This window comes from Mastigoproctus giganteus, chromosome 1, assembly GCF_048544385.1.
Source record: "Mastigoproctus giganteus isolate SK-2022 chromosome 1, ASM4854438v1, whole genome shotgun sequence".
NCBI classification, from domain to species: Eukaryota; Metazoa; Arthropoda; class Arachnida; order Uropygi; family Thelyphonidae; genus Mastigoproctus; species Mastigoproctus giganteus.
In genome coordinates, this window is record NC_143575.1 from 212,291,691 (window position 1) to 212,304,693 (window position 13,003).

Genomic DNA, 13,003 nt, shown 5'->3' on the forward strand with positions numbered 1-13,003 from the left:
GAATTCTGATGGGATCCTTCCACTTGTTCAAGTTACAAACCTAAGGGGGCATAAATTCAGATTAAGAAAAGACTGATGTAGAATAGATGTGCGGAAATTTTCCTATAGCCAGCAGGTAGTTGATTGCTGGAACAAACTTGCATATGTCGATGTGGAAGTTGATAGGTTAAATAAATTCAAGGAGGAACTGGACAAACGTTTAGATCAAATGGGTGTGGGTTTTTTTTTTTTTTTTTTTTTTTTTTTTGCTGCTGCTACATTAGCTTGCTTCCTTGCATCACATGTCTCTGCTACTGGTACTACTTACTCAGATTACACACATTGTGGAAGTTTTCTTTTAGCCAGCGAGTAGTTGATTGTTGGAATAAACTTACATCTGTTATTGTGGAAGTTGATTGCTTTGATAAATTCTGGTCAGAACTAAACAAACTATTGGAGGGAATTGGGTGGATGAAATGGGAAGTGGTTTTTATGGCTGATGTTGTATAAACTTGCTTTCTTGGATCATATGCCACTACTAATGCTAATGATAAAAAATTGAAATATTTAATATATTGGAACTAGAATAAGCTTCCATATGTATGATCATCAACCCCAGGGGCTCACATCTGTTGAGTATGGGCTTGGCACACCCAGGGTCCTGAGCTGGATATAATCACACAGCTCTCTCTTGGTGATCTCTCTCTCTCTCTCTCTCTCTCTCTCTCTCTCTCTCTCTCTCTCTCTCTCTCTCTCTCTCTCTTTTTGGCTGGTGCAGCATAAGCCTCAGGCTTCCTTGTACCATATAGCCAATAATAATAATAATTTTTGAGAATACACATAGTGAGCATTTTTGCATTAGGACATGTAATTTAACTTTGACAGTCATTTTAGTGACAGTTTTTATGTTAATGTTATTAAATTCAGAGTTTAAATAATTTGTCCTGGGACATCATTTTTCCAACCTGTCTGCATCAGTAGTATAATGTAATGTTAATGCTGTTTTCTAGAGGTATAAATGGATTCCTCTCCCCTTTAAAGATACCTTCACTAACTGCTACAGTGAATTAGTTATGATGTTAGATTAGAATAGATTGTGGTATTTATGCTGTATGCACCTTGTATGTGATACACTATATGACATTTTTTTTTTACTAGAAATTAAGTAAAAATTACATCTGACCTTAGTTACATAATTTATACAACAAATTTAATTAACAGCTGTTAATTACTTTTGCAAAGTATAGGAATTTCATTTTGATTATAGTAATCCCATATATCTAAACATACAAGTTCACTTGGTTTTAAATGGATATCAGTTGCCCACTGTACTTGTATTTTTAGACACCAGTATAGTGAGTCCTCTCATATCTGTCATCATTTTGTCACTCATGCTATATGTCCATACAATATGAGAGATGAAATGTGCGTCCATAGTTTAAATTAGTGGTTCCCAACCTTTTGCTACTTGAGTCACACTTTGATTAAAGGACACTATATTCATGTTATTTGGTTGTGAAACACTGGTTTAAATAACAAGAAAGCAGCATCTCTGTTTTGCATAATGGTAAATAAAATATTACTGTAGTTTCATAACACAATACTTTAAACTTAAAAGTATTGATCAGCAATACGTTTCAGTTTAAAGTTCTTGTGTACTAAAATGAACTTTTGAAATTCTAAATATTTATAGAAAATTCACCCTTTCAAGTAGAGTGCTATTTACAAATAAACCAATATACAGGTTTTATAAACAGGTAACATAAAAGAATCAAATCTCACTGTTAGCATATTACAGCTGGCTGATAGCATGGTGTCACCATACACCTCTAGTTAAACAAATTGCCAAATTGAATTTTTCTGCAAGTTAAGTTAACATTTGCATTAGTAGAGGCATGTGATACAAGAAAGCTTAATAGCATCAGCCCCAAGAAAAAAAAAAAAAAAAAAAATTATGTGAACTGTTAGATATGTCTCATATATGGTGATATCTCCAGTATTTTTCATAATAAATAATATGTATTTCATAGATAATTATATCATCAGCTAGTCGCCTTCATGATCGGATGTTTCACAAAATCTTGAGATCACCAATGAGTTTTTTTGATACCACTCCTACAGGTCGTATAATCAACAGATTCTCTAAAGATATGGATGAATGTAAGTTTTCAATTATTTTAAGTAATTATAAAACAAGTAATGATTGGGTATTTTTTTTTATTTTTAACACTTTTACTGCTGGCAGTGCTATATGGTAGCTTTGGGTTTAATTTTGCTATGCTGCAGACACCAATTGGCACTGTATAATTATTGATTAATGTGGCAGTATTAACTCTGTTGTGGCAAAAAGCAATTTTTTTCAGTTTTGTTTAGTTAGAGGTATAGAAAAATGATTTATCATTTACAATTATAATATATATATATATATATTTTTTTTTTTTTTTTTTTTTTTTTGAAATGCAATGTGTTTTTTACAAGAAAAATGGATGCTGAAAGCTATTGACATCAAAAGCTAAGTGATGTCCTTAGAAAATAAATCTCCATAACTGAATGATATTTATGGAAATACAACAATAAAAGATTATCTTTGATTCAACATGTGAAAGCATTTCTAATCACTGCTAAATAGTGGTTTCAGTTTTATTGCCTGCAATTAATCTTCCAACACTTGAGCCCACCAAATAGTGGCATTAAGTTCCTTGCTACCAATTAGGGTTGAACTGAACTGGGAAGATACTGAGAAAAATTTCAAAAGCCCTCAATCTACTTTTGTGTATTGCTGAAGTCATTGGTATACTTTTAGGTCCAAGCAGAAAATACTTTTATTTTCTCTGGGGCTTTTATTTCCCAATGTGGCTCTGCTACTAATCTTCAAACATTGCAAAATAGCTGAAAATATCTTGCTGGTAATCAAGGTTAAATTGGAACAGGAAGACACTGAGGAATCTCTTGGACACTTCCTAAGGTCATGAATACTGCTCATCGATCCAAACAGAAATACTTATATTTTTCTTAAGGAAACCTTTCTTTCCATTTCAGCCCTGCTGCTAATCTTCTGAAACTGCCTTCAGTGCATGATACAGCATTAAGATCAGCATTTCAGGTATGTGACATAATACATTTGGCAGTGAAAATGTTACATAAGAAAGCCACCAATCTGAAAGAAACATTTTGAAATTTTGTAGGATATTTCAACTTCTCAAGGAATGATACTTATCTTCCTAGTTGCCAAGCTACAAAACTTTTGATAATTAGGTAGCTTGATTAGAGTGGATCATTGAGAGTTCATAAGACTCTGAAAAGGATAGTAAAATGGGGAAATGGTATTAAATGATACTAAAATGAGGGAATACAATTCAAAGTAATGGCAAAGCATTATAAGCTGGACTATTGTAAATTTCTTGTAACCATCTGGCTGTTAATCATTTGATTTTTTTTTTTTTTTTTTGGCTGATGTAGCAAAAAACTCACTTGAACTGTGTGACTATTCCAATATTCTTTATTAGGAACACTGATGCCCCAATGTGTGTGGTTTTAACAATTTTTATTCTTATTTTAATAAATTTAAGCTTTCAGAGAAGTTGTCATGTTTCAAGTCCAGTATGGTTCCTTGATTATGTGTTAAAACATCAAAAGAAATCTACTAAATGAAGTGCTGTTGATTGTTTTTTTTTATGCTGTGTCTGATTCTTCCATCTTTAATTCCACCACTTTCTTCCAAACCAGAAGATTATTATACTAGCTGATGTCCATCAGCTAGTATAATAATCTTCAGTAGGGACTTCACCTTCTCTATCATAAACTTTCAGAAATAGACTCAAATACACACTCTCTCTCTCTATTTATTTTTATGATTTTGCGAGCAACTCATTTTCCATATCTTTCTCATTTGAACTATATAAGAACTTTTTGTAAGGATATAAAATAATAACTTCAGTAAAATTGTATTGTTTTGCCTACTTTTTTTAAAATTTATTTATATATCTGACACGATAGTTTTGTATCTACTTTCATTTCTCTACACAAGTAACTCTTCAGCCATTTAGATCATGTCTAATGGTACTACATGCTTTGATTTTGGTTTGCAAGAGTAAAAAGGATGAAAAATAAAAGAGAGAGAGAGAGAGAGAAGCAGCAATGAAAGAGTAAGGGCGATTTTAAAACCTATGCATAGGAACATAAAACTAATGAGGGAAAGTAGTAAAGTCATTGTTAAGAAGTTGTTGATTTTGAGAAATTGCTGTCTTAATGTGATAACAAGTAACTTGTTACTTACAAAGGTTTAAAGTGAATGTCATATTGAATAATTTGAAGCCCAAGTTTATGCTGAGTTGTGTATACTTAAGTAATCATTAACAAAATCATTAACTTTGGCTGTCTTTGTTTAAATGTGTAACTAGACTGATAGAAGAAGAACAGTGCCAACCTTTGACAAATCTTTAAAATTATTTGTGTATAAATATTTTAGCAGTTCCTCATTTATTATTTATTTCCTTATTCTTCATAATTTCAAAAATGACAACTAAAGAGATTTTTTATTTGTTACTTCATATTTCTAATCATTATTTTTTTTTAAACTTGAAGCGTCTGTGAAGTAAAATGTGTCTATTAAGAAATATTTTTCCTGAGTTTTCCAAACTTGTGTTTTTACAAGGGACCCCAATGGTTAAATTCACTACAGTTTTTTGTTAATGATTACAAATACTCTGTCCTTCATTAAATACATAGAGAGATGTGATTAGCCACAAAGAACTTATGGGAACATTTTTGTTCTCTGTAGATGTATTTCTGATCCTTATAATCTGTTTGTTAACCATAATCTGGCCTTATGATTTTGGAAGAGGAAATAATTTTATGCCAAAACAAAAGATATCTCCTCTTTAAACATTCAAATTTTTAATTAGTGCTATATGTGTGTCATGGAACATAAAAAGGATTATTGATAAGAAGTAGTAGTAATAGTGGCATGTGATGCAAGAAAGCAAGTGTATGAGCTTATGCAGCATCAGCCAAAAAAAAAAAAAAAAAATTCACACCATTCCCTCCAAATGCCTGTCCAGTTCCTCTTTGAATTTATTTAACCTATCAACTTCCACAACGAAAGATGGAAGTTTGTTCCAGCAATTAACCACCCGCTGGCTAAAGGCAAATTTCCGCACATCTATTCTGCATCAGTCTTTTCTTAATCTGAATTTATGCCCCCTTAGGTTCATAACTTGAACAAGTGGAAGGATCCCATCAAAATTCAGCGTGCACAATCCATTCAAGGCCTTATGCACCTCAATCAGATCACCGCGCAGGTGCCTAGTCTCCAGCCACTGCAATTTGCAGAACTTAAGCCTCTCTTGGTAAGAGGATCCCTTCATTCCCCTCACCAATCTTGTTGCCCTTCTCTCTACACGCTCAAGCAAATCTACATCCTTCCTAAAATGAGGCCTCCAGACCTGTATGCAACTCAAGGCGTGGCCTGACCATTGCTTTATACAGAGGGACAATCACCTCCTTTTCCCTGCTAACAAAATTCCTATATATCATTGACAAAACCCCATGACCTGCCCTGGCAGCCTGTCTGCATTGCTCAGAAAACTTCATATCTGACTGCACAATTACTCCCAGGTCTTTTTCATTTTCTACCACCTTAAGTGTAGTACCACACAGTTGGTACATTTCTCTGGGGATTACTTCTACCCATATGCAGTACTTTGCATTTATCAAGGTTAAACTTCAGTTGCCACTTCTTAGCCCATCTGCCCAAATTATCTAGATCCTGTTGTAGTAGCACACTGCCATTACTGTCATTAACAACCCTGCCAACCTTTGAATTATCTACAAACTTCAACGCTAAGCCTGATATACCTTCATCAATATCATTGATAAATATACAAAACAACAGAGGACCCAACACCGAACCCTGTGGGACTCCACTAATAACATTAGTCCACGAAGAGCAGCACCCATTAATTACCACCCTCTGTCTTCTCCCACTCAACCATCCTTTTATCCATTGTAGTAACTTACCCTTAATACCATTCTGCTCCAATTTGTACAATAGTCTTCCATGCGCAACAGTGTCAAAAGCTTTCTTGAAATCCAAATATATAATATCAAAATTATTTTTTGCATCCAGTTCTTTTATAACCATATCATAATATCCTATCAAATTTGTCAGACAAGGCTTTCCCTTAACAAACCCATGCTGTGTCTGAATTATTGCTGCAGTCTTGTCTAGATGATCCTGCAATGCATCTTTAACCAGTGACTCCATTATTTTACTCGGAACAGAAGTTAAACTAACTGGTCTGTAATTACTCGTGTCACCCTTCGATCCCCCTTTGTGAATTGGGGATACAATTGTACATGTCCAGTCCGTGTGGACCTTCTCTCAGTCCAAGGATGCTCTCATAATTATGGCTAAGGGTTTGCTTAGTTGCTTTGCCTCCTCCTTTAATATAACTGGATAGATCCCATCCACCTCAGGTGCTTTTGTTATGTTTAACTTCAACAATTTCTCCTTCACTTTTCTCTCAGTTATTACAAAATCATTAAGTATCCTGCTACAATTTGATAACCTTCTGCCATTTTCAAACCTTAATAATTCCTCAAGTGTGAATGTAGATGCAAAATACTCATTCAGTTTGTTTGCTATCGGAGCAGGATCAACAGTTGAACCATCGATGTCAAGTGAACCAATCAGAATCATCCCCTTCCTTTTAGAGTTTATATAAGTAAAGAAATCCTTGCTGTTTTTCTTAGCATCTTTTGCCCAGGATTTCTCGTAATCTGCCTTCGCCTGCCAAACCTCCTTTGTGACCTGATTACAGATTAACTTATATCTGCCATAGGCTTCTGAGTTGCTTGATAATTTATATGCATCCCATGCATTTTACTTCTCTATTACGAGTCTCATTAGATAACCACTTAAGTCTAAACCTTGAACAATATTTCTTAATAGGTATGAAACGTTTAGTAGCTTCCACGATTAATTCCTTAAATGCTTCCCACTTAGAATTTACTGTTGGTAACATCGTCAGTTGACCCCACTGTACAGAATTTAAAAACTGTCGGAGACCACTGTACTCGCCTTTACGGAAGCAAAAACCCTTTCCTTTACCCCTGATGGTAATTAAATCTTTAAGTAAATCCCACATCAGTACACTGTGTTCATTGCCACCTAGTAGTTCTTTTATCGGCAGATTCTTAATACACGAATGATCACTGCTGATAACCAAATCAAGAGTATTACCCTCTCTGGTTGCCTCTCGAACATGCTGCTGCAGAAAACAATCATCCAATAAATCCCCAAAACTTACTAGTGTGGGAGTGACCAACCCACAAGTTCCAGTCAGTATCCTGGAAGTTAAAATCCCCCATTATAAGACATTCTGATTTAGTAGCCCACTCTATTTCTCTGTACAATTGTACATTGTACTCATTTGAGTGATTAGGCCTACAACACACCCCCCTACTCTTATTTTTGCTTTCGCAGTGCTTATGTCACACGAAACTGACTCATCAGTGCACTGTTCATCTATATAAACTGGATGCACTTCTTTTGAATTTATGTTTTTCTTGATTACCAGCATAACACCTCCTCCCTCCCTATCCTGTCTATTCTTTCTGTACACATTGTACTATCCAAATTCCAGTTCTGTATTCCTTATATTTGTGTGCCACCACGTCTCTGCTATCCCAACAATATCCGTCCTTGATGTCTTGACCAACACTTGAAATTCTCCAAATTTAATTACTATACTTCTAGCATTGGTATACATGCAAGTATACATGTACCTATCCTTATTATTAGTTACCCAAACACATTCCATATACCCACCTGTTTCACGATGACTGCCATCAGTCCCTGAAGCCCCCAGCACCCCTCGCTCCAGGTCGCTACTTATTCTAATAGAAGTTGTGCAAGAATCACCTTCACTTCTGCCTGCGGCTACTTTTAACCTTTTAGTCTGTGAATTCCCCTAAGCTAGCAGTTTTCTGACCCACCTAACACTACCTCGATAGCATCAGCAAATATTCTTGCACCTTTTCTATTTAAGTGTATCCCATCCCTGTAGAAGCAATCTCTCCTGTTAACAAGCACAGACCACGCTGATAAAAATTCTACCCCTTGAGCCTTGCACATTCCCTCCAGGGCCAAATTGATTGACAAGGCTCTTATCATATACTCCCTCCTATCATGTCTGGGCAGAATTGCAAACACTTTCAAATTCAACCCTAATTCAAGGGTTTTTTTCATCAGTGACCTGTACTTGTTAAGTAATTCTGCCGGTCTCCTACTCTTAATATCATTAGTGCCAACGTGTACAACTATATCACCTTTTGTGCCCTTAAAAGATGATATCCGCTCTACAACGTCATCAACCTTTGCCCCTGGCAGACATACCCTGTGCCTGTTCCACCTATCCTTTTTATAAAGCATGTTTCCCGTTTCCCTGACAATAGAGTCACCAACAACTACTAGTTCCTTTGGGACCAGCGCATTCTGTCTTGGGGGTTGCCACTGTGTTGCGCGATGACCAAGTGCAAGCTCTGGCATTGGTGTGGGCAGCTGAGAGCTTGATGGGCCCTCACTTGTAATCCTTCGAGAGCATCCACTCTGTCCTTCAAGCTCTCATATAGGCCCATAACAACGCTGAGTTGTCGCCTAATTTCCTTACAATTAAAATTAATGTAAGTGGATCTTGTATCAACCATAATTTAAGCAAAATTTTCACTTCAGTAAGATTACAAAATTTTAATTTACAGTATATTACAGAGTTAACAAATTATTACAGAAATGAAACTGTTGACAAAACTTAAATCATTAAAAAAGTTAAATTTAAGCTACTGAACAAAAGTTACAAAATTCCCACCAAAATATTGTTAACAAAGGCTATCAGAATATTAAGCTGTAGCTTTCCAAATGCAGTACAAATTTAAACTTAAAATATACTACAGAATTAAAATTAACAGAATATTAAAAAAAAAATTATACTGCTGACAGGAGCGGTTTAAGATCGGTTGAGGTCCCGGGCGCAGAAGAAAATATTGGACCCCTTAAAAAAAAACAGAGAGGGACAGGGAAAATAAAAATACATGTTAACCATTTTTTTAAATAAATAAAAAAATATTATGTACTATTAATGTTTTATTTCCAATAAAATTTGAATATAATATATGTATAATATAATTAATAATAGCATAATAATAATCACAAAGTTTTGAACTAATATGTTCAAATAATTTGTTGGGGTTTTGCGTGGGCCCTTCAGAAGTTGGGCCCAGAGCGCACGCCTGGTGCGCCTGCCGTTAAATCCGCCTCTGACTGCTGATAAAAATTTTAACCACTAGGGAAATTAAATTAAATATAATCATGCATTGTGTGAATTGATTTAATGGATAAATCTAAAATATAGTAATAACTAATTAGTATACTTTTCAATTTCAGTGGATGTACGTATTCCATTCTTTCTTGAGATGGTAATTCAAAGCCTTCTGTTCATCATCCTGCAGTTAGTGGTTTCTGCATTTATATATCATTTGTTTGCTGTGGCTTTACTGCTTGCCTCGGCATTCTTTCTGCTTTTAGATCGTTGCTTAAATGCTGGAGTGCGTGAAGTAAGAAGAATTGACAATGTCTGCAGATCTTCTGTTATTGTTCATATTACCACAACCATGCAAGGTATATCTGTTATTAGAACATTTGGTTCACAGCGATGGTTTAGAGAAAGGTAGGATATATATTAATCATAAACTTAAATAGTTATATTAATAGCAATCTTGTTTTGTAATATTTAATGTTGGATTAATATTTAAATTGGAGGTAAGAATTCATATTCCAATATCATATTCATTTTTATCATGAAGATTAGTTTAATATTGTTTGTTCTCCTATTTTGGCAAAGAGATGATGTAAATTACACAAGCTTTCATGCAAAAAAAAAAAAAAAAAAAATTAAAACCACATTTTCCATGTGATGTTGGATTTTGTTTTTGCAGTATAAAGCAAATTTTTTGAAACATGGTGAAATGGCAAGTAAAATAGGTTATCTCAAAGAAGAAGCGTTTTTGAAAAGGCTACTTCCTTGAGATTATAAATTCTATTTTTTTTTTTTTTTTTTATTTTCATTAAGGATATTTGATGATAATACCAAAAATTTGACGTCAAAATTGGCTACTCTGAGAACCAGGAAATTCTTTTGCTATAACAAGATTTAAACAAATTACACATCTGGTCTAAAAAATGGCAGTTAAGCTTTAATGCAAGTATATGCAAGATTCTGTATTCTAGTTACAGTAATTAGGTTATCAATGAGGATAGCACACTTAATGCTGTCAAAGATGAAAAGGGCTTTGGGGTTATAATGCAGTTTGATGTGGCATTCTCTCAACAATATAGTAAGGTTGTAAGGACAGTATGCAACATACTTTTAGTGATATACATGAATTTTTCAGTAGGTGTTGTAGGCCTCGTTTTTAGGAAAGAGATCAGTTTGCATGAAGGGGTACAAAGCAGGGCAACAAAAATAGTTATGGATGCAAAGAGATATCCATGCAGGATGACACTTCGGTTCTGTAAGTTCCAAAGTTTGGAAATTAGACATCTGTACAGGATCTCATTGAAGTTTTTAAGACCATGAAAGAGTTGCAGAAACTTAATGATGAAAGCTTATCTTCCCTTTCTAGGGTGATGGTAAGAAGGGGTTTTCGGAGTTGTTAAAATTCAAAACAGTTAGTTTTGAATGTCCCCCCCCCTTGAGATGATCTCAAGAAAAAAATTATCATTTTGGCCGCCTGTTACTTTTACCGCTCGGCACACACTTTTTCTTCTTTGTTGTAGTATGTTTAATAAAGACACCTTTTCCTTTATTTGATACTTGAATAATATCACACTTACACAAAAAACAGCACATGTTGTCATTCTCCTGTGATGCTTTTAAATAATGGCATAAGCACTAATTTAGCATTTCATGTTACAAAAGTTTAGTAAATTGGACAAAACTAATTTAATAGGTATTATTTATTCTTATTGCAATTTTACTTTTTACTGTGTATGGCTATAAATAAGCCATGGTTTTATTAACCATTTTAATTATTAATTAAGCACTGTGATTTGGAAACCCTTCAGTAGATGAATCACAAAGTCAAGCTGTGCATCAAGCTTAACTTCTGTTGACTCACAATGTGCCAATATGACATTAATATTAATAAATCATTTTTATTTTAAAATAAATTTTTTTATTTTTTTTTATTTTATGAAAACCCCAAACATGAGAGGTATTAGAATCTATAGTACTTAGTACCGTGCTTGGGTTGTAGTTTGAGAAGACGAGAGAAGATATTTGTTAACATTACACTTGAACTTTTGTAGACTGTAATTTTCAAGAAAGATGTATGAAGGAAGGTTGTTCCAGAAAACGGCAGTTGTAGGAATAAACGAGGAATATGAAAAGTTGGTTCTGTGAGTTTGAAGTTGGACGGTAAATGGATGTTGGCTGGTTTGGACTGCACGTGTTCAGACTGTTGTGAAAGAGAGAACGAGAATTATAGAAGCCAATTCAGAAGAACAGTGCCCATGGAATTATCTGTACAAACGGCATGCAGCAGAAACAGTACGTCTATGAGACAGCAAGTGGAGAGAGTCTGTTAGAGATGAGTCATTAATTAACCTAACTGCCCTCTTCTGAATGGAATCTAGAAGCCTGAGAGAGGTTTTGTGGGCACCCAGATGTGGGAACAATATTCCATGGTAGGACGGATTTGCGATTTGTACAGAGTGAACAGCTGTTTGGAAGAAAAGTAACACCAAGAGCGAAAGAAAAAAACCAAGTTTTTTAGATGCAGAGGAAGCAATATTTGTAATGTGCTTGAGCAAAGGGAGATTAGAAGTCAGGGTAATTCCCAAAAGAGATATATCAACTTGCCTAGAAAACAGAGTGTCACCAAAGATAAGCATAGGAGCAGAAGAATCCTTTTTGAAAGATATAAGACAGGACTGCATTTTAGAAGGGTTGAAATCAACTAAGTTGTCTTTGCCCCACTGGATAATTACCTGGAGATCGGCATTTAAGGAATTGGTAGCGGATATTTGAAAAGTTGAAGCTGATTGAGCAGGGAAAGGTTTCTCAAAATGGAAAGTGGAATGCAATGTGCTATCATCGGCAAAACTATAGACAGGATTTCCAGTCAATGGAAGAAGGTCATTAATATACAAGAAAAAAAGGGTAGGGGAAAGAACTGAACCTTGTAGGACACCAGCATTAGTGGAGAAGTTAGAAGACAGAGAGCCATCTACCATCACCCTTAGTGAGCGATCAGACAGAAAACTGGATAACCAAAAAAAAAAAAAAAAACAGTTGGCAAACCATAAGATGGAAGCTTGTTTAGAAGAACTTTATACCAAACATAATTGAAAGCCTTTGAGATGTCAAGAGCAACTGCTTGTGTTTCACCAAACTGTTCTATTGAATTTGTCCATAAATCGAAACAAGCCAATTATGGTATGCAACATTCTTCTCCTGAACGGCCTTAGCACATTTATTGGTAAACCAAGGTTTTGATAAGTGACAAGATTTTAAAGTGGAGTGTGGGATAAAGGATTCCATTCCTACAAGAATAATTTCACTGACACGATCTGAGCAAACATTGACATCAGAAATTTTGAAACAGTAATCCGCCCAAGGAAAAGAAGAAAAAAAATCTCGCAGGTTATCCCATTTTGCATTCTTGTAATGCCAAACAACACAGGGTTGGGAATAGCCATGAGATAATGACTCCATTGGCAAAGAGACAATCACGAAGTTGTGATCTGAGGTACCTAAAGGACCACTCACTTCGATCGTGTACTTAGAAGGGTTGTAGTAGTAGTAGTAGTAGTAGTAGTGGCATGTGATGCAAGAAAGCAAATGTATGAGCTTATGCAGCATCAGACAAAAAAAAAAAAAAAAAAAATTTCACACCATTCCCTCCAAATGCCTGTCCAGTTCCTCCTTAAATTTATTCAACCTACCAACTTCCACAACGACAGATG

At 34.9% G+C, this 13,003-nt stretch overlaps 1 protein-coding gene across 1 annotated transcript in view; it reads left to right on the forward strand.

Annotated features, from left to right (window-relative positions):
* The first annotated feature begins 9,604 nt into the window (after positions 1-9,604).
* Positions 9,605-13,003, forward strand: part of LOC150091500 (ATP-binding cassette sub-family C member 5-like) — a 177,500-nt gene continuing 174,101 nt past the window's right edge. Inside the window, exon 1 of the mRNA XM_090384200.1 lies at positions 9,605-9,704. Coding sequence (XP_090240326.1) covers positions 9,649-9,704 — 56 coding nt within the window. The 5' untranslated portion in view covers positions 9,605-9,648. The remainder of the gene's footprint in view (positions 9,705-13,003) is intronic.